Genomic DNA, 27,626 nt, shown 5'->3' with positions numbered 1-27,626 from the left:
GCTTTTTCACTCTTCACTTGAAATGAACAGTTGAATGCAGGACATTTGCTGTGCGGTATTAATAGGTTTACTATTAATAGTTAATAGTTTTACTTCAGAAAAAAAAAAGTTTTGAGTAGCCATCTTTTTCTACCACTGCCAATCCCAACATTCCTTGCTTTGTAGTTACATATCCAGCTTGTTTTAGCAAACTAACATTTGACTTGTTTGGTTTTGTTTCCAATTAAACATCATGAGTCACTTTGCTCACCAAAATTCAGTTGAACTTTACCGCTGTGTCACTGTTTTTCTTGACCTTATCCGGTGCAGAAGCCTTATATTACTGAAACCACTTTAGGACCTAACTGGGAATCTACCGACTCTACACAAACCGCCTGGTTCATGAACTTTGCAGACGCTAAATAAACAAGTCTTTCTCACTGGAACTGACATCAGCCCGCCAGCACATGCAGAGAACAAGACATCGATCGAGAAACTAAACTTTGCTACCTTACGAATACATAAGGTATAAAAAAATATATACTTAATATAAATTAAAGCCCCTTCACAAACATATTTTCCCAGATCTCCCAAGTGCAAAGGGAGTAACCATCTCTGTAACACTGACACTTCTTGATTTGTTTTAAATAACATATCTTGTAGATAACCTCATCATTTGGCTGAGAAAGCCCACATAACTCTTAGTGAGTCAACAGAGGAGTACCTCATAAAACTGAGATATTGCGAGTGCTGAGAAATTAACTTCACTGTTCCTATCCAATGTTAGGGGGAAAAAGTGTATCAATATGAAATGAATATGAAACAAAAAGTACATAAGGATGCAACTGATGTGACTGACAGGACAGAGCAAACTGACCTTTAGCACACACTCTGAGCAAATACTCCCAGATGTGCACAATACACACATAGATTTACATTCACACACACGCATACGAAGAAGCTAGCATTTCTGTCACAGTTGCTTGGAGGCATTCATTTGTTGAGAATGTTTGTGTTTGCCAACTTTTCCCCAACTTTTGTCGTGGTATCGAGTCTTCTATAATTATGTCCAACTCAGTCCTATCTATAATCTAAAGTCTGGTATTTAAATATAAAATGTGATTTTGAACACTTAAGCCTTTCTGAGAAAAAAAGAAAATTGCATCCAGTATTAGACTTTTCTAAATGAGATCCTGAATAAAAACTATATTTAACAGTTTTTAATTCCCTCAATCAACTTGAGCTTTTTGCATGAGGGATCACTTAATATTACATAACACTGATCTACAAGATGAAGATCATGCTTCATATTAGGACAAAGACACGTTCATGTGCCTTTACAGGAATGCAAATGTTATTGCTTGAGAGAATGGAAATTATGTTAAAGCCATGAATGTGTCCATAGTTATAATGGGTTTCCTCAGGGCTTCTAAATAAACCAACACCAGGCTGCTGTGTGAAACTTCTGCCTAAGCCTTGGGAAGGATGAACCACATGAAATAACAAAGAAACAAACTACAAACTTACTTTGTTATTGACTAGGCTCCATACACAGTGATAAAAGCCAACCATTACACCACCTTCACTGACCTCACTTCATCCCAGTAACTGTATAGGATCTCATCTTTTCTGTGACACAAGCAGGTGGGTCCAACTGCAGCACTGGAGATGAAACATTAGCTGATATCACTCAGTGCAATCGGACATGTTCGCAGGCTTCTGTGTGTGCCTCTATGTTTAAGTGTAAATGTCACTTCAGGACTGAGATGGTGCGATGCACTTTGATACCACAGTGCACGCCAGGAAAAATGGTAACTTTGTGTCACACTCACAAACACTTGCAGATTAACTTCAAGTGTTGTAGATGATGTTTTTTGACATCTTTCCTCTGCCAACAAGCTTTGTTTTCTCTTTTATATCCTGCAATTACCATCCATCTAAAGAGAATCAAACACACCTTGAGCAGATGCAAGTTAATCAAGAAGAAATCATGTGAATATGTATCATTTCTTGACATCCCGATATACAAACACAGTCCCGAGCCAAATTAGTATCAATCACATCAAAATGTTACAACAAGCAAAGCAATAATCTTCCTTTGGATCAGATCTTTTCTAACTGGTGTATTAATATTAGGGCTGTTAAAGTTAACGCGATAATAACGTGTTAACACAATCGATCTTTCGGAGGTTGTAGCTAGAAAACCTAAGGAATCCATTGGCACCAACCATGTCATACTAGCTTTTCACGAAGGAGGTTAAATAACGCTCGAAACTTGAGCTACATTTTGGTGAGGAAAAACTGGCATGGCCATTTTCAAAGGGGTCCCTTGACCTCTGACCTCAAGATATGTGAATGAAAATGGGTTCTATGGGTACCCACGAGTCTCCCCTTTACAGATATGCCCACTTTATGACAATCGCATGCAGTTTCAAGTCAGCACACTGACACACTGACAGATGTTGTTGCCTGTTGGGCTTGAGTTTGCCATGTTATGCTAAATGCAGTACCTGTGAGGGTTTCTGGACAATATTTGACATTGTTTTGTGTTGTTAATTGATTTCCAGTAATACCTATATATACCTACATTTGCATGAAGCAAGCATATTTGCCCGCTCCCATGTTGATAAGAGTATTAAATACTTGACAAATCTCCCTTTAAAAGGTATATTTTGAACAGATAAAAATTTGTGATTAATTTGTGATTGATCGCAGTTAACTATGGACAATCATGTGATTAAATATTTTAATTGATTGACAGCCCTAATTAATATATATTACAGAGCAGAGAAATGTCTCGCACTGCCCCTCTTAAAGACACATAGAGGAGGACAGAAATGGAAGGTTTACTCATAATCAACAGATGTCAAAGAAGTAATAAACAACATAGAGCTGACAATGATTCCTATGAGCAAAATGTTATTACTGTATTCAGGATACCCAATGCATTTTAAAATAGCAGTACTAATTACAGGGAAGATTTTACCCAATGTGACAAATTCCTTATACAGTTCACAAAAAAATAAACTACACAACATTTCATAAAAGGAAGAAGTTGTCATTGATTCTGATTCTGATTCATATAAATGGTTCTCCTGCTTTCAAACACATCTCCAACAGCTCTGTTTCATACTGGTTTCTCCTTTGGTGGCGACAGCCTGTTTAACCTGGCTGCTGGCCATTTGAATTGTTTTGCATGGATTAATCCAGGCAGATATCAATCTAGACTGTTAGTAATGATGATCCATGCTCCATTGTAGTCATTGTAGTCCTACAGGAAGACTGCCTCACTACGCTTTTCAAGTTAAGATCAACATTGACAAAAAAAAACTATAAGGTATAACAACATACAGAGGATGAAGCTTAGCAGGCTATGATGTCAAATCCTCTGTGTCAGTGGTTCTCACCCATCAGCCACTGTGGTCTTAAGACTCAGTATATTTTCATTCCAAACACTACAGAAGCTGATCTCACTGTTTATTAGTTCCTCCCTCCGGCTGAAGTTGTGCTACTCAGCAAAATCAGCTGCCGCAGTGTTTGTTTGGAATAAAATGTGCACTGCGTTGGGTTGTGATAGTTGAGAACCGTCACCAAGTCAGCTAACACAAGAAAAATGGTTTGAAACTCAACACAAGATAGCTTGCTGACCTTATGGCTTTACCTTTGACCCCTACACAACCCACTTCCTCTGTCCACCCATTAGGCAAAATGAGGTATCCTATAACTGTGTAGGAGCTGTCAAACATGTGGAAGTACACCAGAGGTGTTCACTTAATCTGAATTCATCTTAATCTGAATAAAGAACTATATATTGGTGTTCCTGTTGGGAAACTCCTTTATAGGCACACAAAATGATATTTATGTTTAATGAAGTGACACTTATTTTCAGTACAAGCTGCTGCAAGCAAGGGATCTTGTGTTTATGCTCGCATATAGTGTTTCACCTCCAGGAAGGTTTTGACATTTGTGGGATTTACAGTGCACACATATCTGATGACGAGGTACTACTTCTCTCTGGTAGGCTAAAGGTAATATTGGCACCTAGGCTTAGACACACCTTTGAATGGCTCGAGCCTAAGGACGTCCCGTCGTCGAAAAAATAGGATTGAGGAGGATGGAAATTAATTTTGGGACGAATTATGGATGAGAGTTGAAAGAAAAATACCCATTGGAAATGGACGGCAATGAAAATGACACACAGTTATCATTAAATCTGCTTGACAACATAAACACACGTACGCACATACACTGTCAGTGCCCGATCTGTCCCGCATGTACACACACAACGCATACCGCCGGCCTCTGACATCACGACAGCCACAGCGGCAATGACGAATTATTCAACCCATGTCAATGAGGTAAGCTTTCTAGTATTAATGTTACCAATTAGCTAACATTAGATTGTTTGATATTAACCGTAACTTTGCAGTTAAGGCTCGCTAACGAGTCAACAGCCAACACTTACCGATTCTAGCTTTTATTCTTATGCAAAATCTTGTTTTTTGACCAAATGCTACTTTTTACACATAAAAAAAATATTTTTATTAACATCAAAATCAAAACAAACGTGCAAATTATAAATAACAAACCAATAAAATTACTTTTTAAAATAAAATAAACAATGTTTTGGATAAATTATAACTTTATGAACAGAAATAAACATCGCGTTTGATGTTCGATTTATGTTAAAGGTCACGTTGAATTATAAACCAAAGATAAGATTTCAACTTTTAATACATTCTTTTAGGATTTTCAAAGACAGTCCAGGAAAAATCCAAGTAATTTGAAACCCAGGTTGATTAACAAAGCAACTTCAATCTCTCTTTACTCTACTTGAAAGCTTAACGTGCACACTACTTCCTTCTCTTGTGGGGAGTAGTTGCCTTTCTAGATCACAGACAAATACACATTCAGAGTCAAAGTGCATGATTCCAAAATGAAATTATAACTTGACATTTGCTAGTCAAGGCCTAAAACAATGCATGATTGGAAGACTGTGTATCGACTTAATTATGTTATCTTTCACAAGGAAGAATCCTGTCCTTGAATCTGTAACCTTTGCTAACCTTGTGACTAGTGTTGCTTTATTAAATTAGCTCACACCATGATCCTGTGACACAAACTAATGAAGTTTACATGAGACCAATATTTCCTCTTTAGTTTCCTGTTGGACCAACAGCTAATGGTTTGTGTTAGCAATGTTTACATGGAGCCCAATATCCCATTAATAGTTATATTAGCTCAAAAAGAATCAAAAGTACAGTGTACCAAAACATCATATGTTGACAAAACAAAACAAATATGCTCAAATCTTAACATGGCAAACTCAAACAACAGCTGTCAGTGTGTTGACTTGACTATGACTTAAAACTGCATGTGATTATCATAAAGTGGGTATGTCTGTAAAGGGGAGAATCGTGGGTACCCATAGAACCCATTTTCATTCACATATCTTGAGGTCAGAGATCAAGGGACTCCTTTGAAAATGGCAGTTTTTCCTTGTCAAAATGTAGCTTTGTTTGAAGTATTATTTAACCTCCTTTGCGACATGCTAGTATGACATTGTTGATACCAATGGATTCCTTAGGTTTTTCTAGTTTCATATGATACCAGATATGATATGATATACCTATCTTTATTCTACATTTAAAAATGAGCTACAACCTAAAAATCACTACTTTCGTTAAAGAAATTAGTGACGTTATTGTCGCTTTGACAGCCCTAATTTATATGTACATTTGTTTATACTGCAGGTCTGAATTTATGGTGGGAATTCCATTCTCAGGTGGACGGTTGGTGAATGTATCCCTGGCAGATCTCCCCCCAAAAGATTTTGGATCTTTAACACCAGTTCTATCCTGTAACGAAGCGGTCTGTAACGAAGCGGTCTGTTCCACAGCGGCCCACTGGCACACAATACTCCTCTGTTCACCGGATGCCAAATGGTCCAGTCATCACCCTCCATGCCACCCCCTATCTCTCCCAGTCTTTTCTCTCTGTATCTGTCTTTCCCTGACCATGACAGAGGGCTGCTGATGGTCGGTCAGATTAGCATCCAGCCGCTGAAGGGACGACTTCAAAACGGACAAAGAAAGAGCTGCTTTGTCTCGATCTGGTGCCGAACGACCCCGGAAGTAAGAGAGGAAACTGGGTGAACAGAAAAAGCATTACAAGAGCCGTTATAATGAGCAACTGTGAGAGCCGTGGGGTTGGGGGAGGACTAAGAAACTGGCAGCATCTTAATGACCTTATTACTTCAACAATAATTTGTTTTTTTAGATAGTTATATTGTTACAATCCCCCACGCAACTGGACTAGCTCAAACATTTTACACATTAAGACAATCCATTGTGTCACATGTGCTGTAGTTTTAAGTTATCCAGTAACATGTCGACCCATGCAAGCTACAGTCCTTTAACATATTGTACATTGCACCATGAACAAACTCTCTGACCCAGTGAACCTACAAACCAACCAACTCCACCCTGCCGAGTCCATTTATTCAAACTCCATTCAAATCTCAACGGACTACGAACTGCATGATGACGCAGTCACCATCATTGTAAACTACTACTCCCACACACACTGCTGCATGAACACCACATGCCCTCTGTTATCAAGGCTCCACAATCCAAAGCACACTATAAATATCACACTTTAATTTCACCAGAGCCAAAAACCTCCACTCAACGGCATTTCCACGAGGTTACTCAGCAATTAGTGGTGAGCTAACTAGGGGATAAGTCAGCCGAGAAGCCTGTCCTTTGATATAAGGGCCCCGTATGATAGGCAGCAGGGAGTGATTACAGCTGTTCAAATCTTAGGATGCTTCGTAAATAAAGGGCGAATGCCAAATCACATCTGTGACAACATGAGGCTCAAATTATGGCAGCTACTCGCGCTGGTTTTGTATCATCTATGTCATCTGAAGGCAGCTTTTGGACGTTTTACACCCAGTGTGGCAAAGCTGATTAAACTGGCAAATTACATGATAGTGCTCGAGGAAATGTGAGTTACCCAAAATAAAATACAAGAAAATTCACTAAAATATTAGCAGTGAAAATGTTGTTTTTGAAAGGCTAAACACCAACAAATATGGACTGAAGCAGAATATTTTGTGAGATAACAACATATTGTGAATTTTGGAAATTATCATATCTATCTTTTTTTCAATGTATTTTGATTTTTGGACTTCACAAAGCTCTGGAGTTATTGGAAATGTAGTTTCACAGTACCTCAAGTAGAGAATAGACACAAAGTCAGTAAACTGTCACATTAACATCATTTACACAGCAATATCTATCTAGGCTTGCTAATATTAGCTCATATTATAGCCACTATAAGCTACTGGTCATACCATTTACTTGCGTTTTCTGTGTAGCGCAGTTCTTTATGCCACATATTCATTCAATTGGTGAACATGTTTTTATTTATTTCCAGTGTTTTGGCATATGTGTTGTTATTAGTGAATGGGTCAGTTCATCTGCTTGTGTTTTTCTTAAGCCGCAGTGTGTTAAACTCTCTCTGCCACCATAGCAGAAATGATCAGGATTATTCTGACAACTAAACCGTATTACTCAGTCACTAATAGGCCTGAAGTTATCACTAGATTACTTGTAGATCCATCTGTTAGTGGACATGTAAGTAACATCTAACTTAGGGGAGGATAATGGGCACTTTTAAACTAAATAATCTGAGTACAGCACACGGAGTCCTATTGGTTTAGATGGCCAACAATCCTTTCCCCTTGTCTGCCATCATCCACATTGAATAGTTTTAATCACGTGGGCCAAGCCATCAAAGAGTGCAGATTGCATAGTTAATGGTTCTAATAGGCTCTTCTGAAAGGGCATTCACAGTCAAATTGCTGTAATTGCACTCAATGAGCAACGGGGGAATAGACAGAGAATGGGCCAAAGTGGGGTAAAGAAGAATGAATGCCTGTCCGATACATGCACACACACAAACATGTATGCACACGGGAGCTTGAGAAACATGCTTTCAAGTTCAGAGACAAAAGCATGTATTCACACACACATGCACACAGACCTCCTTCTGCCGATGAAACATTTACGCGTTGTCGAGAGGCAATTAAGGGGGGGCAGAGATGTTAACAGGCAAATGAAAACTCAGCCTCGGTGGGGGCCTGCAGCCAGAAGGAGGTGGCAGGAGACACAGCAACAAGTGTACAGAGCTACAGCTGACACTACTTGAGACGCCCCACACACAAAGGGGGGATTTAGCCCGTGAAAACCAGCGTCGCTGTCTGGAGTCCGTGCCAACTGGGGGAAAACAGGCAGCTAAAGAAAACCCTCTTGGGGCTAATCAGCACTATTCTGAAGGACTCAAGGCCTCAGCGAGACCCCACCCACCGTCACAAAGAACTCAAGCACACCACATTATTCAGTCTTCCCCCCCGTCTCCTACCAGTCATTAAATCAATGCTCATACTGCTGCAAGGTCAAGGGTGGAATCGATATCTTGAGTGGCATCAGGAAATGACACTTAAATGAATACAGCAATCCACTGAGTAAATGTGGTTAAATGGTAGGGCTGGGACGATACACCTACTGTATCTCCGTATTTGATACCATCACTATACTTGGGTGCTGATTCGATATGTATTGTGATTCGATATTATGATTTGTTCACTTTTTAAACACTAGACCATTGGAAAAAAGTTGATTTATACATTTCTAGGGTCTTTTACTTTGGAAAATCTCTAAAGTAATCCAGTAAAATTTTTTGATTTTCAGCATGTATGTATTCAGAGAAGTCAAATACATCAGTCATTGTCAGCAATTGTTTATTACATTTTTTCCATTAACCCAAAAATCAAAGAATAAAGACATTTCCCTCACAAATTAGTGGTATTTTCTTTTTAATGTATAAGGATAATGTTTTATACTTCTGGTGAATATAATCAATCAATCTTATTTCCATAAATGTGTTTTGTAAATTCACTTTGTTAACACCTTATTTTGAAAACCAGACATAGTCACACGTGTATACTTCTACTAACGTTGCCTAGTCCGTCGCTAAGCTCTTACCGTCAGCTCCATCTGGGCCGTTTGAACGCATTTAACATAAATGTCAGTATATGGGTGCTCTATAGTTGTAGCATCAGCTGATTTGACCACGGAGATGAGAGTGACGGCTGGCTTGACCGCACGTTACCGAGTCAGCATGCAGCTTTAGCCATCATGTCTAGTTCTGCTTTTCCTGTCAATGTGTGAAACCCAAAGTGTTTCCATACTTTACTGTATGTGTAGTGTTTACCACTTTGGATTTAACATGTGAGAGTGCAGGTTGTATCCATGCAGACCCTCCAACAGCCAAGGAGCAGATGGTGGTGACATCAGTGTGCAATGTGTGTGTTACAACATTACTGCGTATTAATTACCGTTTGATGAATTACGGTTTATACAGCACGGTCATGTTACTGTCACGGTCATCTTTAGAGATCAGGGCAGGAAGGAAAACATACCAGAGTGTAAGGTAACCAAGCTTCCCGAAGCACTCTAAATATCAACACAAGCTACATGAATATTGTAACCTCATGGTCCATTAATACAGCACCGGATACCCATCGCTGACATAGATCCTCTCGCGCTGATGCCGCAAACTTGGAGCTGTGGGGTCAAGTGGCAAAAATAGCAAGTATTGTCCGGTGCCTTATCTTCAAACTTGTCTGCTTGACATGAATTCAGAAAGTCCTCACGTCAATTTTCCCTCAGCATGAGCATACAAATACTAACATGAATACTACATACTACTACAAATCCTCTGCGGTTGCTGTGATTTACTGGACAGAGCCACAAACAAGTACACACTTTAGCCTATTTTGGTCGTGTTCGCTCCTAGTATGTTGAATTATTCACAGGGCTGCCATAAGGGGAATAGGCGTAGTAATGCTAGGCAGGGGCCATGAATGGAAACCCCTCATAAATAAAACAAAATTTGACAAATAAGCTTGACGTCAGTCAAGGGAACCCACTGCCTCGCTATGTAAGACTATAGCCCTCACTGACTACTGACAAATTGGTTACAAGCTGTAACAGACTTTTGCCGCTTACCAGCTGGACATATAACCACTAACACCCACTAATATCTGGCTGTTGTCTTTAGTGGGAAAGGTTTCAATCGGCATTCATTCCCAGTACAAATGACTCTGCAGTAGTCACGAGTATTTATCGGCTACAGCTCCGATCGGCAGTGATGGAAACATGACACCCGGATGGACCCGCTAATTTTGTAAAAGGGATCAACAGGGATTTGGACAATTATAATAATTTATTAACGTACAAAAAATACAATTAATAGGCTCTCCTCTGACCCCAGTCACATTTTATGTTGCTGATCATCGAAATACACTTTCACACTAATGCAAAAAAAAACTCATCGACTCGTCGACTCCGTTGACATAAACATTAATTTGACCTCTCTGATCGCAAAACACACTTCATTCAAACTCGACAGAAACAAAATACAACTCATCAATACCACATTTGTTAGTCTTTCCACTGTTCCAACAATCAGCAGCTCTGGTTTGGTCAAAATAAACACTTATTTAAAAAGTTAGATGTGGAAAGAAACAGGCATTATGTGCTCTCCTCAAAGCTACCAGACTCCATTGACAGAAACAGTAATTTTACCACGCTGATCGCAAAACACACTTCATCCAAACTCGACAGACACAAAATAAAACTCATCAATACCGCATTTGTTAGTCTTTCCACTGTTCCAACAATCAGCAGCTCTGGTTTGGTCGAAATAAACACTTATTTAAAAAGTTAGATGTGGAAAGAAACAGCCATTATCTGCTCTCCTCAAAGCTACCGGACTCCATTGACATAAACAGTCATTTTGCCTCGCTGATCATTGTAAAAGACACTTCATTCAAACTTGACAGAAACAAAATGTAACTCTTAAAAAAACGTCTTTGTTAGTCTTTCCACTGTTCCAACAATCACCAATTGGTGGTTTGAGAGTTTGAAAGCTAATTTTGGTGGAAAATGGGTATTAAAGTATGTCTCCACTATGTCGATTGTGCAACAATTTAGCTTTAAACAATGGACTTACAAAACCTTACTCCAAATTTGCAAGATTATGATCAAGGTATTTTGTGTATACAGTATTCCCACAGCAATAGCTCGTACTGTAGTACAAGTTCCTGTTAGCCCAAGGCTTTAAATGCAAACCACAGAGTTTGGCTATCAAACTGAATAGGAGGACCACTGTATTCTACATCTGGAGCTTTGCACTTTAATAGTGTATGCTTTAAAACAGGAATGAAACAGTGTCCCATAGCAAAACACTGCACTTTTGGACCACTCACGTCTACACCTATATACAGTAACACATTATGGCTTAACCTTCTCCCTGAGGGTTCAGCCTGACTCGCTTTCCCACACCCGGTGCTTTTATTAATGCTACCACCGTTCACTCAGCCTCTCTGCTTTCTCCATCAAAAGCAGAGAGGCGGTGAGTCAGGATGCCAGCATGCCTGAGCACTGCTTAGGGGAGGGAATATACCAAAGCCAACGCAGGTGTCTGATGGCTGCCATTTGCTGGGTGGGCTCATTCCAGCGCATGCAGCAGCGCAGAAGTTTAGGGGGGCACTGAGAGAAACTCTACACCTCTAGTAGGGCGGGCAGGGGGCAAAACAACACAGCATCACTACTGGTGTACTGGTGATGCTCATCATCTGTGACCCTGCCAGAGACCCCGCCAAGTACATCACTTTAATCTCTCCGTCCGGGATGAGCACAGCAGCAGGAGGCTCACAAGTCCACTGCAACTGAGATTAGTGATGCCATCGAGTAAGATGTTGAGTATGCATGGATAGCAGGATGGATGGATAAATAGATGGATGAATTGAATGAATGAAAGAACAGTTCGGCTAATGATGTGGTTTTAGGGTTGTGGGTGTAGGGATGGTTAGATGACATCCTGTCCTCTGTATATACTGTATGTTGCTCAATTCAAAAGAACCATAATGATGATTCGTCAGTCAGTGATAAACCAAGGTCGACTGACTCAAAGATCTATGTCACATGAACTGATACTTCGGTACAAAGTTGATGCAAAAATTCTGAAAACGTGACGTACTCATTTTTTTACAGTACTGCAGGTACCGCACCATCACGGTTCAAGACTTATGGCGTCCCGTTGTCCTGGGGACGATAGAAAATGTGTTTGGGACGCAGTAAACTCACTATCGGCGCGTCCAGGGGACACTCTTTTTCCCTGATAATGCTACATTGCAAACAACAAATCTGTGTTGAAATCGACAGGAGGAGAGCTAGTTAACGTCAGCTCTTGTCCTGCCGTTTTCAACACGAGAGTTGCCATTATGAGGCATTCAGGTTCTCGTCTATTCAGTAAAAATTAGTATTGGGAAGAGGTTAATTCTAACATTCTCATGATGTGTCCAGATGTAATCTTGTAAAATGTAGTTTTGGGCAAAAAACTTGAATAAATAAAGTTGTTTGAAGGAGATGTTTTCACAGCAATATAAAATAGATAATAGAGAGGGAATTATGATCTGTTTAACTTCCTAACAAAAACAGTATGCCAACAGTAATAAAGGAGTGTATGTTGAAGTACATGGGATTTATTGTTTTAATTTTGTTTTTTAACCGTGGTATCAAATTGGTATCGAGAATCATAGAATTTCACTGGTATTGGTATCGACTATTACATTTCTGGTATTGTGACATCCCTCCAATGATCATATTACAATATGGACTGCAACACTGACTCTGCATAAGTGTAATAACTAAGACCTCAGACAAATATACATATGCAGTATGAAAACGTTTTGATCAGTCTGGTTGCAGACGTTATAACTGGATTAAGCTACTGCAACAGCGTACTTGTATTCATATTCTATATGATGCCAAATTTAGCAATGGCTGGTAGTAGAGTAGGTTCACCTCAATGTGTCAGGAGGCAGCGCTCAGAGACCTGCGCTGAGAAACCACTCGATGCTTGATGAAGAGGCAGATGACTCACTAGCTAATGCTGCTGAAACACAGTCACTGTTAAACGATCTGACAAGCTCTACTTTCAATTCTCTGGCTGCTCTAGTCTTTTGCTTTACTAGGGTACCAAAATGACAGAACAGAAATTTCAAATTGTTGTATTCCTGGCTGTCACAATGAGAAGAGCCATTGTTTACTGCTTGTCCTTGGACCCTATCAATTTAGTCCCTGTGTGATATTTAATATAAATGATCTGTGTAGGTGTTTTTTAAGGAATGGGTAAGAAAAAAAGGTGAGTGAAATAAACAATGAGGTTTAAAATGACAAGTGAGTGAGCTGATAGTGATCCAAACTAATGCTTGGATTAAGAGTCTTAAACCACTATATCCTCCCCACCCTTAAGCCCCAAGAAAATAGCCTTGCTGCTGACAAGCATCTATGGAAGCCCACTCTGGGCTTTGTCCCTGGCCGTGAACAGCGCAATGGGCTGCTGACAGGTTCCTCATCAACACAAGCTGCGCTGTTGCAATGACAGGAAGCGTTTGTCTCAATCAGCAGGTTGCTCGGATGAATTCTGTTCTGAGTTGAGCCTTGCGAGCATAGCATTCTCAGTTCCCACACTTCCCTCCACCCTACTCGCTGACCCTCCATGCCAGGAACAAAACCCTGGGAATGTGAGCTATGCGGCGCTGCAGCTCGGGAGACACCTGTTCAGACAACCAACACAGGGCAAAGCCTCCTACGCTGGGCCTCGTCTGAGCCGCTGCATCCGACCCCGCCCTGACCTTGGCTGCCTATGCTCCATATACACACTCCAGCACTGTGGGCACTGAAAATCAAGCATCTGTTTTCATGTCACAGGCACTGACACATGCAGGCCAACCAAGACTATGTCCATGTGGCAAACCTTTGCAGCCCTTTTGAACACTTTTCCCTTCCTGCATGATGCCTTCAGTCACTTCATTAACCCATTTGTGTCAAAAGACTATATTTAAGGAAAAATGCCACAACACTTGTTGCGATTGGTCAAAAGTCTTGAAATTTGGTATGGACATACATTGGGCAAGTATCTAACAGTACAACTTGAACGACAAGAAAAATCACACTTTTATCAATGGTAAAAGTCAGGATTTTTGAAAAATAAGGAAAAACGCTGAAATTGTGTTTTTTAAATGTTTTCCATATGAAAACTTTTTTTTTTTGCACTTCACATGTGTGCATACCTTTGAAGTTGAACTTGTTATGAGCTCATAGATACCGAATACTTGATTGTGCTCCTTGTAATTTTTTTCTTGTCATACTATATTTGGTCTTTGGGCACATAGGACTACTGTTTTTTCCAAACATTGTAGAAAATGCCCTAGAATAAGCAGTAAATTGTAGTGATTTTTATTATATTCAATATACACATTTGAGGGCCTCCTATCTACAAAGTCCATATAAATAAAAGTTGCACAAAACTATTATATGACATGTAGCATGTGAAAACATTCGCTTGAGAATCCATTCTCCGTTAGTTCCAATGGATTTCAATGCACTTTAAGGAAATATGTCTGTTTGCTTACAGGCATATTTCCTGTGTAACTTTTATTAAATGTTTTCCATATGAAATCATTTATTTGCACTGGATATGTGTGCATATCTTTGATAGTATGATATTTCTTATAATACTTTATTTAATCTTTGGGCACATGGGACTACTGTTTTTTCCAAAAATGGTAGAAAATGCCCTAGAAAAAAGAAAAAAAAAACAATAGTCCCATGTGCCCAAAGACTAAATATAATGTGATAATAAAAACTCACTTTTCAAAGGAAATTTAGAATTCAAGTTTAGCACATTTACCATGTAAAGTGAGGACATAATGAAGCCATCACACACTGGTCATGATGCTAAGCTGTTGACCTCATAAACAATACAAGCCAAAGTAATGAACTGGACTGAAATACTTATAATCAAAGTCTCCTGGAAGAGTCCCCCCTCTGCCCAGCTGGAATACAGACTAAAGGCCTCCCAGCTTCTTCTAGGCAAGATTTAAAAGAAGAACTAGGCTACTCCTAGCGAGAGCAGAGGAGCTAGCCAAAACTGCAGACAAGCCATTGAGGCTTCAGAGTTTACACAGAAATGCCGGCTCTCTGGAGAGTCTCCTCAGTGGCATTCAAATACAAGCAAAGGAAGGTCATTGTCTTTCTCTTTTTTTCACAGCCAGAGCACCATAACAGTGCAGTGATGAGGAGGCCAACAAGAAACAATGGTAAAGAATGATGGAGAATAATGCAGACATTGTACCTGGCAAGCAAGCAGTGAGGTTTCAAATGAATGAAGCTATATACTAGGGCTGTCAATCGATTCAAATATTTAATCCCGATTAATTGCATGGTTGTCCACAGTAAATTCCAATTAATCGCAAATTAATCGCACCTTCAAAATGTAACTTAAAAGGGAGATTTGTCAAGTATTTAATACTCTTATCAACATGGGACAGTTTTTGGGTACCAATGGATTCTTTAGGTTTTTTAGTTTCATATGATGCCAGTATCTTCACTTTAGCTTTAAAACTGAACCCGCTAACCTAACAATTGCAAGTTGCGTTAATGCCTTAAAGAAATTAGGGGCGTTAAAACAATTTTGCGTAAACGCGTTAACTTTGACAGCTCTACTTTATACACTAGGTCTAAATGGAACGCTTTGAAAGCAATACGCCGAGTAACAAGGAATACAGCTCTGCAGTTTCTTGGTTCCTTCATTTTAGCTGTAAAGATGCTCCTCTAACCTACAAGCGGTTTAACATCTGAATTAACTTTTTTTTCCAGTGCCTAAACATCAAGCACTGCACTTTTGCGTGAATGATGACCATGTGTGCATTCAAGAAGTATGCAGACTCTGTCGAGGGGAACAAATGACTCAATGCATAATAATGGCATTTCCATTTTCAAAAAATTGCTACCGACATCTTGGGTCTCTGTGGATTTTTACCACATCAGGAAGCAGATGATATTGTGGCTTTTGAGAGTGTTGTTAAGCAGTTTTCAAGTAAAGATACACAAGGGTCTCTCAAGTGACAAGGGCTTATTCACATCATGGAGTACCCTCAAGCGACAATGGTTTAGGAAAGAATGGTGCAAGACAAAAAACACATGGCGTCCCCTATCATTATAATATACAAATCGAAATTATGCAAAACAAATGTCTGAGTTGTGGATGTGTTGGAAGCTGGCCAAGTGCTGAGTCTCCCAGTGAGGCTGCCAGCTCAGAGAGGCTTGGCGATGTCAGCCCGTGACAAGCTCCGTGTCACCACACATGACTTCGCCGGGGGCACAAGGGCTCGTAGATTCGTGAGCCTGGTTTGATAGCTCAGGGCTTATGCCCTTTTCTATCCATAGGCAATCATTGGAGGGAGGAGAGAGGAGATGGAGGAGGAGCCAAGTTGGTGTTGAGGCAGCATGGCCCATGCCCGGCCAGTTGAGGAGTTGTTGTTTTTTTCTTGTTTTATATATATATATAATATATATAATATATATTATTTTTTTTCCTTTCTTTTCCACATAACAAAGTAAAATAAAATGAAATATGGATAAAACTAAATGGAGAGAAAAATAAATTAAAGAAAAAAAGAAATAAAGAAAACTTTAAAAAAAGACAAATAACTGGGCAAGATCAATATCATGTGATTGTGTACAGTGTGTGTGCTTGAGAGCGGTCAGTCAGGGTGCAAATCAAATTAAGGCAAGATAAAATAAAGTAAAAATAAATATAAATAGATAGATAGATAGGAGTAAAAAGAATGATGGATAAAAGGATGGTGTTTAATAGGGTGATGGATAAAAAAAGATGATGTTTTAAAAGAGAATGATGGATACATGGGCTCTGCATACCCTCTGGCCATGATGCTACACATGGCAAAGTGTACTTCCTGGAGAGGAGCAGGAGGAGGAGGAGGAACTTTAGGGTGTGTGTGTGTTTTGTGGAAGTTGAGGGTTGTGACACGAGGAAATTGTCATTATAATATAATGTTACCATACCTAGAGTCTAGACTATTTATTTCCTTTTGTTTTCAAGGCTAAACTGGGGCTGTAATAAGAGGTTAGTGTAGTTAAAGTACTTGTAACTATAGCAACTTATCATTGTAATTCCGTCACATTGTGCTACACTACAGCTACGTTCACTGACCCACGGAAACATTCCTCAAAATGTCAGGTGCAACTCTATTAAAACAGAAAGCAACTAAAAAGTCACATTTTAGTACAGAATTAAAACATTTGAGTGTCCAGGGTTAGTTTTTAGGTCAAGTAAAAGCTGTTTTATAGCCTGGATATACTCCCAGAGGTTTACTTTAATAGTATGCACCTAGCTAACTTACTTACACAAACCAAGTCTAGTAACATTGCTCTATCATTAGGTCATCCACTTGACTATAGTGAAGGCAAGTTGTTTAGCTGGATGCATAATATGTTGGTACTCACTTTGCATCGGAGGTTGGTGTTGAATGGTTTCTTGCTGCTACTCCAAAAGGTTCCTTTCGAAAAGCAAAAACTTTCCAGTTGTTTTATTCTCCCACTTTTAGAAACCGCGTTTTAACGCATCCCTTGCTCTCTGTGGCTATATCTAGTGAACACAAACCTTTCAATATGTGACGCCTCGGCAGTGCCACTCTCTCTCTCCCAAGACAGATAAAACTGCTCTGTCAAGGCGCTGATTTGGAGACGGTTTTGTGTTATTTAGACACAACGTTAACGTTAACAAAACTGTTCTGGGATCTGCGCCGTACAGGGGGTTTTACCAAAGAGCCCGCCCACTCACCGCCCAATCTGTTCGCTCATTGGTCAGTGTGCTATTAGGGCGTGGTCAGTGGTTCAGTTCTGTGTTTTGATTGGCTTGTGGTGCTGTCGGTCATCAGCTAACGCCCTCCGTGGTAGATTCGCTTATCCGCCAACAGGAGAAAACAAAACAATCGCACTTGGACAGCGTTGAGAAACAGTGTTCATAGATATATATATGAATATTCATAAGAAGCTGCAATTTACAAAACAAAAAACCTGACAATATCCTGATATTTTCAGGTGGAATTTCATTCAATCATTCTCACTGTGCAATATCATTTTCCACTTGTGCAATTTTGTTAATATTCTGTTTATTGTCAATACTGTATATACTGCTCCTATTTTTACACTTCCTTCTATTTAAATGGTTCATATTTTGTCACACTTTGTTTAGCTCTTTTTTTTACTGTGTTAGCTGATGCATCTGTTTTTTTGCACGATCCCCTTTGCTGCTGTACACTGCACATTTCCCCACTGCGGGACTAATAAAGGAATAGCTTATAATATCTTATCTTATCTTCTTGTGAATTGCTATTATATTATTAAACATAGGCTATTTTCTTTCAATTAAATCATTACAAACAAATGCCAGACAATTGCAACATGAATTAGATCTGTGTCAAATTAATATGATTTATTAATTTTGTTTTTAGAAAGCCCCTTATTTTAAACACAAGTCATAATTGCACTTGCACATATGTTGGAGTATCTATCAAACTTTAGTCTATATATCTGCTCGCCACTTGTAAAATCACTGACATCTACAAATATTTTATGCCAAAGATATTTTTGCATTGAGTTTTTTTTTTTTTTATGCACCCATGTACTGCTTATTATCTAATGTTTTTTTATGTTTTGTCAGTTTTTATAGCCTAGTCCTGAGAGAAACAATATTTTATTCAGCTGTATTTTCTTTAATAATTGGAATAAAGTGAACTTGTAATAATAATAATAATAATAATAATAATAATATTAATAATATCAATATTATTATTATTATTATTATTATTAATAATAATAATAATAATATCATAATATAATAATAATAAGAATTGGGTGAGTTTTGTTGCTTTAATTAATATTAGACATATAGAGAAACGTTGTTTGATGTCTCCCCCTACAGGTTATCTTCAGACATAACGCAACAAGTAGTAAAAGACCAGAAAAGACTCTTTGAAAAAGCTTGTGAGCTGATTCTTCTACAAAATGATAAATAAATAAATAAAATAGCTGAGGTTAGATCAGTGTATCTTCAGTCACAGTCAAGTGTGTGTATTCCTACTGAGCATTGGAGGAGGATACTGCCAAGGCTCCTGACAGACTACACCTCTGATGCTGTTGACTATAACCTTCACCACATTTCACATCTGCACTATATCTAATATCTCATATTTCATATTTCTACATATTATCTTGACCTGTTGTACATATTTTCTCTGTTGTATATATTGTATTTTTTTTTTTTTTATTTATTTATTTATATTCCAAGCACAGTACTAGAGGCAGCAACAAAGCATTTCACTGCACAGTGAAGGGATATGTTGAGTATGTGACAAATAAAATCTTGAAACTGATCCTGAGAAATCGTACACTCATAAACTCTGTTTTTCATTAAATGCAGCAAATAAGTGGACACCTGAAGACAGACAGCATCTTACATTATAGTAAGATTGAGAATACAGATTCACAAAAAGCTATATGTGTGTGTGTGTGTGTGTCTCTGTCTGTCTGTCTGTGTGTGCACAAGTTCCAGAAATGTGCCAACAATAGAACCCCCCGTTTCGTGCCCCTTTGTCCCCACATTAAAGTGTGTTGTATGCCAAAACGCTGAACCGCAGCTTCTTTTGTCCTCAGCCTGGGATATGATGTGGGGTATATTGTCTGGGAACAATGGAGCCCTGCAGCTAACCCTTCTGACAGATACTCACTCTGTCTGAACCATCAATACAACCTGGTCAAAGCCACAAAATGGGAAGAGACTGCTCTGCATGCACACACTGTTTCATTTCAAAGGCTTAAGTGTAGACTTGCAAATAATTATTATACTCCTAGGATGCTTCCCAAAGGGACTTATTTGTGACAGTCTTTAATTAATAGGATATATTTATATCTTTAATGATACATATTTTGTTAAATTTGTATACTGTCCCTCTATAATACTTTACTACTGTTTTATGCCTAATGGTATTTGCAGAACCTTTTTATTTCAGCTAAAGTCAGTGAATACCACAATCAAAATACCAAAATAAAACCATCTTTGTCATTTATAATTAATGTGACAATGGAAATTATGCCCTTCAAAACATTAAATCATTTTGTGGGATAATGTGTGGCTATAGAAGAACTACTGATGGGAGTACATGTAGTTTTAGAATTGATTTTTTTAATATTTTACTGCTTGTTTTTAAAGCCTTGAATGAGGATCTCAGGCAGACAAACTCAGTATTTTCCTTTAAATCTCTTCTTAAGACTCACTTTTGTATTATGGCATTTTCTGTAACTATTGTAACTATTTATATGATTTTATCTTGTTTAGATCTTAAGTTCTGGATGTTACTTGTATCATGTTTCTATTGTAAAGCACTTTGTAAATATGGTTTTGAAAGCTGCTATATAAATAAAGTTATTATTATTTTTATTATTATTTTTATTATTATTATTAATAATAATAATATTAATATGTAGGGATTTACTGTTATGATAAATGTTGCTTGCGATGTCAGAGTATGACCACTAGATGTCAGGAGAGAACAAGTCACTGCCTGCTGTAGGCCTTCAATGTAATGGCCTTTATAGTATTATGATATCTACAGCACTTGATTGCAAATGGACTACCTGGGTAATTTATTATCTAACCGTTAAAAATGCGGATATTGTGGACAAAACATTACAATCTATCCAAAGCAGGATCACAAATAAAAGTGTTTACAAGTTCTGGAGACTGCTCCACTCCTCCAGCCCCAACCAGTAGGTGTCCCGGATGTTGCCATCGGAAGAGGGAGGTGGAGAATGGGGGTTGCAGTTAAGTTGCCAGGTTTGTAAAAAAATACCCACATTTGTCAACCTATCTGATGGATATTTCTCCAAAATACTCAATTCGAGTTATTATGAAAAATGTCATAATCATGACACCTGAGACTAACACTAGAGGATTTTTAATACTCCATTCCTCTATTTTATTGTGTTACAATCCCAGAGTGTAAGATAAGATAAGATAAGATATTCCTTTATTAGTCCCACTGGGGGAATTTGCATTGTACAGCAGCAAAGGGTATAGTGCAAAAAACAAGATGCATCAGCTAACACAGTAAAAAAGAGCTAAACAAAGTGTAATAATATGAACCATTTAATTAGAAGGAAGTATAAAAATAGGAGCAGTATATACAGTGTTGACAATAAAATACTATTAACAGAATTGCACAAGTGGAAAATGATATTGAGAATGAATGAATGAATGAACTTCCACCTGAAAATATCAGGTTATTGTCAGTTTTTTGGTGTGTAAGTGGTCTACCGGGAGCAGTGCTGGTTGTGGAGTCTGACAGCTGCAGGAAGGATTATCATATGTGCTAATATTGTAGTAAAAGTAATAATAATAGCTGACAGAAATCAAAATAACATATGTAAACCAACAAGCAACAGCACTTAATGTTGGTTACATATATATAATATGATTACATTTCTCAAGTATCATTGACTTGAGGTCTCTACACTGGCTCCATGTCTCTCTCAGGGAATTGATTTCAAAATACTCCTGCTGGTTTACAAAGCACTAAATGGTTTAGGGCCAAAATAGATTTCTGATCTTCTGCTATATTATGAACCATCCAGACCTCTCAAGTCATCTGGATCAGGTCTGCTTAGTGTCCCCAGAGTCAGAACTAAACATGCAGAAGCAGCGTTCAGTTTTTATGCACCAAATATTTGGAACAAGCTCCCAGAAACCTGCAGGAACCGCTCCAACTCTGAGTTCTTTTAAATCAAAGCTTAAAACTGTCCTGTTTGCTGCTGCTGCCTTTTATTAAACCAGATAATGATCTTATACTGCACTATAACTTTTACTGTTGTGTGTTATACTCTATTTTAACTTCAATCCTAGCTTGTTTTTATTTTCTAATCTTTAATGTTTTTATAACTGTTTTAATTATGTCTTAATGTTCTTTTGCACTTTGTTGCAATGTTCTTAAATGTTTATGTAAAGCACTTTGAATTGCCCTGTTGCTGAAATGTGCTATACAAATAAAACTGCCTTGCCTTGCCTATAAAGGCTTTATTATACTGGTGGAGTGTCAAAATATCTGGCAACCCTACGCGCAGCTCCACTGCTACGTTTCTCTGGGCAGATAGAGACCAAGGCCTATTAAATGAGGCTTGAACATATGTCATATTTATGGGGGTATCACACATGCGCAGTAGAATCTGGTCAGCACTTCAGTTACACTGCGCATGCGTCATACCCCGCCCAAAGCCCCGTGTCAGAGCCTCCTTCTCTAGTCCTTGATAGAGACACTGTATGTGTGAGTGTGAGATGGACTGAGTGAGAGGGCGCTCTGTGTCGACCAGTGCTGCCGATAGCATTGAAAATACGATTTTAAAGTCGCTAAATCAAGAAGAAAACAACATAATACCGTTAATCAACCTTTCCCCTCCCACTCCAAACACACTAACACGGCATTGATGGTAATGTATGCGAGGAAACAACCGAGACTCGGCGATGGGTAAACATCTTTATACATTTGATCGTTACTTAGCTACGCTTTTTGACAATCCGCCATTTTTATCACTGTGAAACCAAAATAACAAGAGTCTGGAAAACTTGCACTTTTTCATCTGTTGCGGCACTTTCAACTATGTTTTTGACATTTGAAGCTTCATATTCACACGTGTTTTCTCTCTTATATGTTGCAGGTGCGACCGAAGAGATTCTCAGCCCTATCAGGTAACTGTTAGTTAAGCTAACTGTTAGCTTCTAGCTAGCAAATCAGATTAAAATGGACACTCTGGTTCAGGCTTCTGGAGAGCACAACAGGCCTCAGTCAGTGCGGAAAATAAGGTGGAAAAGTACATGGTTTTGTTTTGAATTAACCTCTAAATGCTTGTAAATACTTATATTATCTAGTAATGACAGCATAAGCCTGAATGTATTCGTCGAATGAGGCTGTTTTTGGTGTAAAAGGTAAACGTTACAGGCGGAGTTTCGCTGCTTAGCTCAAAGCTAGCCTTGTTACTGTTAGCTTGCTTCAGTCCGATTAGGGCCTGACCGCAATCTGTCATTTTAAGGATATAGCTAGCTAAGCTCTGGAAACACCCAAGTGCTCCAAATATACACAGCAAAACAACCAATAAACAATTAGATTAAAAAATATAGTTGATGACGAACACTAGGTTGTTCTGTTTACTTCATCATGATCAGAAATTATAAATATGTCAGTATACATAAGTACATTGGTACCACTTGAGAAACTACTACAGCCATACCAGCTAATATAGCTATTAAGTGGCTATTTAGTAATGTAGCACTAGAAAGAATTGAGAGATTACATTTAGCTGTTCCAAATATATACAGCAAAACAACCAATAAACAATTCAATTAAAAAATATAGTTGCTAAGCAATGACGAAGACGAGGTTGTCAGGTAATACTGTTTACTTCATCATCATCATCATCATACATATATATATAAATATGTCAGTATACATAAGTACATTGGTACCAATTGGGAAACTACTACCAGCATAGCTAATATAGCTATTAAGTGGCTGTTTAGTAATGTAGCACTAGAAAGAATTGAGAGATTACATTTAGCTGTTCCAAATATACACAGCAAAACAACCAATAAATAATGAAATTAACAAATATAGTTGATGAGCAATGACGATGACGAATACTAGGTTGTTCTGTTTACTTCATCATGATCAGAAATTATAAATATGTCAGTATACATAAGTACATTGGTACCACTTGAGAAACTACTACAGCCATACCAGCATAGCTAATGTAGCTGTTAAGTGTCTGTTTAGTAATGTAGCACAAGAAAGAATTGAGAGATTACATTTAGCTGTTCCAAATATACACAGCAAAACAACCAATAAACAATTCAATTAAAAAATATAGTTGCTAAGCAATGACGAAGATGAATACTAGGTTGTCTGATAATTCTGTTTACTTCATCATCATCAGACATATATAAATATGTCAGTATACATAAGTACATTGGTAGCAATTGAGAAACTACTACAGCCATACCAGCATAGCTAATATAGCTATTAAGTGGCTATTTAGTAATTTAGCACTGGAAAGAATTGAGAGCTACATTTAGTTGCTTTCAAATCATAAATAATTAGCTGATTGAATATAAATTAATTCCTTAAATATTAAAACTTTGATGCATAAGTACTTTGACAGATATTGTAGTGCTGTTGAACAGCCAAACATTGTGTTTGGTACCAATTGAGAAACTACTACAGCCATACCAACATAGCTACTATAGCTATTAAGTGGCTATTTAGTAGTGTGGCACTAGAAAGAATTGAGAGATACATTTAGATGCTTTCAAATCATAAATTATTAGCTGATTGAATGCAAATGAATTCCTTAAATATTAAAACTTTGATGCATAATTACTTTGACAGATATTGCAGTAGTGTTGAACAGCCAAACATGGTGTTTAATAAGAGGGTAATACTGGTTTAAAAGACGTTGCGATGGTGATAAAAGGATGAAATAGTTTTGTATACTAGATTGTAGTGAGGTGTTTGATTTGTGTCTACAGGCTCTCAAATACTCAACCAAGAGCCATCCAGGAGGGGACCACCGGCATGAAAAGATGCGAGACTCGTCAGATGTCACTCCTCCCTGCAAAATGCTCAGGAGGTCTGACAGCCCTGAAAACAAACACATCGACAGCACAGGGCACAACAGAGCAAAGGCTGTCCATACGCACCGGGCCAGAGACAGGGATGGAGGTGAGACACAGTGGTTATTGAGGCTAAAATGGGTTTTAGATTCAAAACAGATTGTTCACTTAAATGGTTACAGATGATGCTGTCACGTAAGCCGCTTCAACGCTGAAACTCTGCAGCTGTGTGATTTCTTTTTTTCATCATTCAGCCTGCTTTATGCTTATTTATGTTGTGAAATAGTAGGTATTCCAGCTGTTGTAGTTTTGGATCAAACAAGCATAACATGGATGCACTGATAAACTTTAGTAGCAACCAACCAAATTTAATCAAGCACTTTATTTTAACCGGTTGAGTTAACCATCGCTGTCTGCAATTGATTGTTGTTGCTATAAGTGAAACCACAAACCTAGATGTTTTGTTAATGTGTTCAAATTTTAATGCAGTGCAGTAACATCGCACACTGTTCAAGCATCCAGGCGTTAATAGAAAATATCACGTGAGGGGGGGAATAAGTGTCTTTTTGCCTTGTTTAGGATTTATATTTGAATTTGTTCAGTAGCCGACTTATTTCACTGACTGTATGTCAGAAGTACATTTTTCAAGGTTTGAATGGATTTTAAGTGATGGAAAGTGGAAACTCATCTATTTGTGGCAGTTTTAAATCTTAATGTAGATTTAGGTTGTAGTGTTTTTTTTTGCTTTCCAAGATAACATAAACATAAGACAACAAAACTTTCCTCCATTTTTCAATATTTGATTAATTGGCAAATTGGCTGATCCGAATGCTTCGACCATTGCCATGGTAATCGACTTCCAAATCAGTATTTGAATGCTTCGTGTTTTTTTATATATATATGTATATGTATAAGTATATGTATATGTATATGTATATGTATATATATATATATATATATATGTATATGTGTATATATATATATGTATATGTATATGTATATGTGTATATATATATATATATATATATATATATATAAATATATATATATATATATATATATAATAATAAAGTATAAATCCCAGAATAGCCCATGAAATAAGGAATACTCCCTCAACATTATTCATATTCAACATTAATTATTATAAGTTACTCTCAGACGGATATTGCAGTGTGTTGTGTGTAGAGGTGTGTGTGTGTGTGTGCACAGTAGTGCGGCAGCGGCACTGAAACACGGGAGATGGAGACAGACCGACTGACAGAAGAACATGTCAGCCTGCTGCGTTGCACCGCAGAGCTTTGAATATTTCTCACTGAAGCCCAAAATAAAGGGACAGCCCTATTGGCGATCAAGCAGCTGATCCATGTTTGCGGTATAATTTTGGTGTGAGAAAAGCATTTTGCGATGTGGGGCTTAATCTTAGTTTAACCTGAGTATTGGGTTGAGTTGCCAAACATAATGTTTTGTGTAGCCGGTTTTTCAAAATGATACATTGATGCAACATTTCTAGGACTAATGTTGAACTACAGCAGTCACTGCAACATCTGTTACAGACAAGAGACTACAAAACAACTGAGGATGTTCAGTATTGCAGGGTTTCCCTTGCCTGATAATTGTTGCCAGTTGGTGGGTTAATTTGTAGATCAATAGTTGAAAATATGACACCGAGGAACACAAATAAAGTTAGGGGAATGTGTGTACAGATTTTACGCAATGTAGTGTTGCATTTTATTTTGAGATATTTGATATTTTTTAGATTGACTGGTGTCTGAAGTTTCAGATACTGACATAGGCTGTTAAAAAAACAATACCAAAGTAAGAGCTTTCATTATTTCAGCAGTCTTCTATTATTATGTGTAGCCAATAAGGGGTAGACTAGACATTTACCCTTAAACTGTTTTGTTTTGGTTTAGACAACATCAAACTAGGTTTCTAATATCTGCTTGACATGTCATTGCATTGCAGGTCAGGTGGTCATTATACAGAGGATTATCAGTCAAATCAAATTTAGATTTTAATGTATCAAGGTCAAAACGGCAAAGTGTTCTTTAACAGATTTTTAACACATAATGAACATAAATCATTGACAGCTTCTGAAGAACGGAAGAATATAGGCGTAAACAATGTTAATATAAGAATTGCTGATATGATAGTAAGTGTGTGTAACAAAACACACATGGATGACATTGGAAAACTACCTTTTTTCAGTTTTCAGTTAACCAAAAGAATGATTTATCATCTACCAAGATTTAATATCTGATTTAAAATTTGAGCTGCGTCACTAATGTGAATGGATGAGTCACTGATTCAGACCCGCATTAGCATGCAACTGATAGTTTTCAAAGCTTTTAAAAAGGAAGTGAGTATGAAATCATTACTTTTATATGTACAATATAAATAACTATCTGTAATATGAAAGGTGTTGCTTGTAGAGGTGAACACACAGAGAATTATCAACCAACTGTGCAATTTCCCTCAGCTTTATGGAGCATTTTGGTTTTCTGGCCCACGACTGAACTGTTTTGGTTGAGTCTCACTGCTGTCATCAGCCCCGTTTCCAGCCGCAGCAGACAGTAACTAGGTAGTGAACATAGTGGAGCATTAGCAGCTAAAGAGCCACCTGATATAAACATTCATTCATCCATCCATCTGTAACAGCTTATCCCATTCGGGGTCGCGGGGGGGCTGGAGCCTGGACAGGCAGGTCGCTAGACTATCACAGGGCTGACACAGAGACAGACAACCATTCACACTCACATTCACACCTACGGGCAACTGCACCACTGTGCAGCCCTATGAACATTCAAATAAAAGCTAAATTAGCTCTTGGTCTGCTAGATGTGTTAACAGGCATTTGTTAACAAGTTTGTCATAAAAACTTTAAAAAGCCATCATGTGTCAAATGTGTGTGCTATTGAGCTTATTGAGGAGTTCTGCCATATTGCAGCTTGAAACGATTCAGCTGATCACTTCATGATCAGGTTGTA

General features: G+C 38.1%; 2 protein-coding genes across 6 annotated transcripts in view; one reads left to right on the top strand and one right to left on the bottom strand.

Annotated features, from left to right (window-relative positions):
• Positions 1-17,710, bottom strand: part of mpp7a (membrane protein, palmitoylated 7a (MAGUK p55 subfamily member 7)) — a 163,878-nt gene extending 146,168 nt beyond the window's left edge. For 2 of the 3 annotated variants that reach the window (XM_037756946.1, XM_037756947.1), the window contains exon 1: positions 17,427-17,710. The gene's annotated coding sequence lies outside the window, so the exon portion shown is untranslated. The remainder of the gene's footprint in view (positions 1-17,426) is intronic. The other variant, XM_037756948.1, reaches the window with a different exon arrangement.
• Positions 17,711-22,282: 4,572 nt separating this feature from the next.
• The window catches only part of waca (WW domain containing adaptor with coiled-coil a), a 30,715-nt gene continuing 25,371 nt past the window's right edge, over positions 22,283-27,626 (top strand). For 2 of the 3 annotated variants that reach the window (XM_037757462.1, XM_037757461.1), the window contains exons 1-3: positions 22,283-22,501; positions 22,692-22,722; positions 24,556-24,748. In XM_037757462.1, the coding sequence (XP_037613390.1) occupies positions 22,461-22,501; positions 22,692-22,722; positions 24,556-24,748 (265 nt within the window). In that variant the 5' untranslated portion in view covers positions 22,283-22,460. The remainder of the gene's footprint in view (positions 22,502-22,691; positions 22,723-24,555; positions 24,749-27,626) is intronic. The other variant, XM_037757463.1, reaches the window with a different exon arrangement.

This window comes from Sebastes umbrosus, chromosome 21 (assembly GCF_015220745.1).
Source record: "Sebastes umbrosus isolate fSebUmb1 chromosome 21, fSebUmb1.pri, whole genome shotgun sequence".
Taxonomy (NCBI): Eukaryota; Metazoa; Chordata; class Actinopteri; order Perciformes; family Sebastidae; genus Sebastes; species Sebastes umbrosus.
This window is presented reverse-complemented; position numbering and strand designations above follow the sequence as displayed.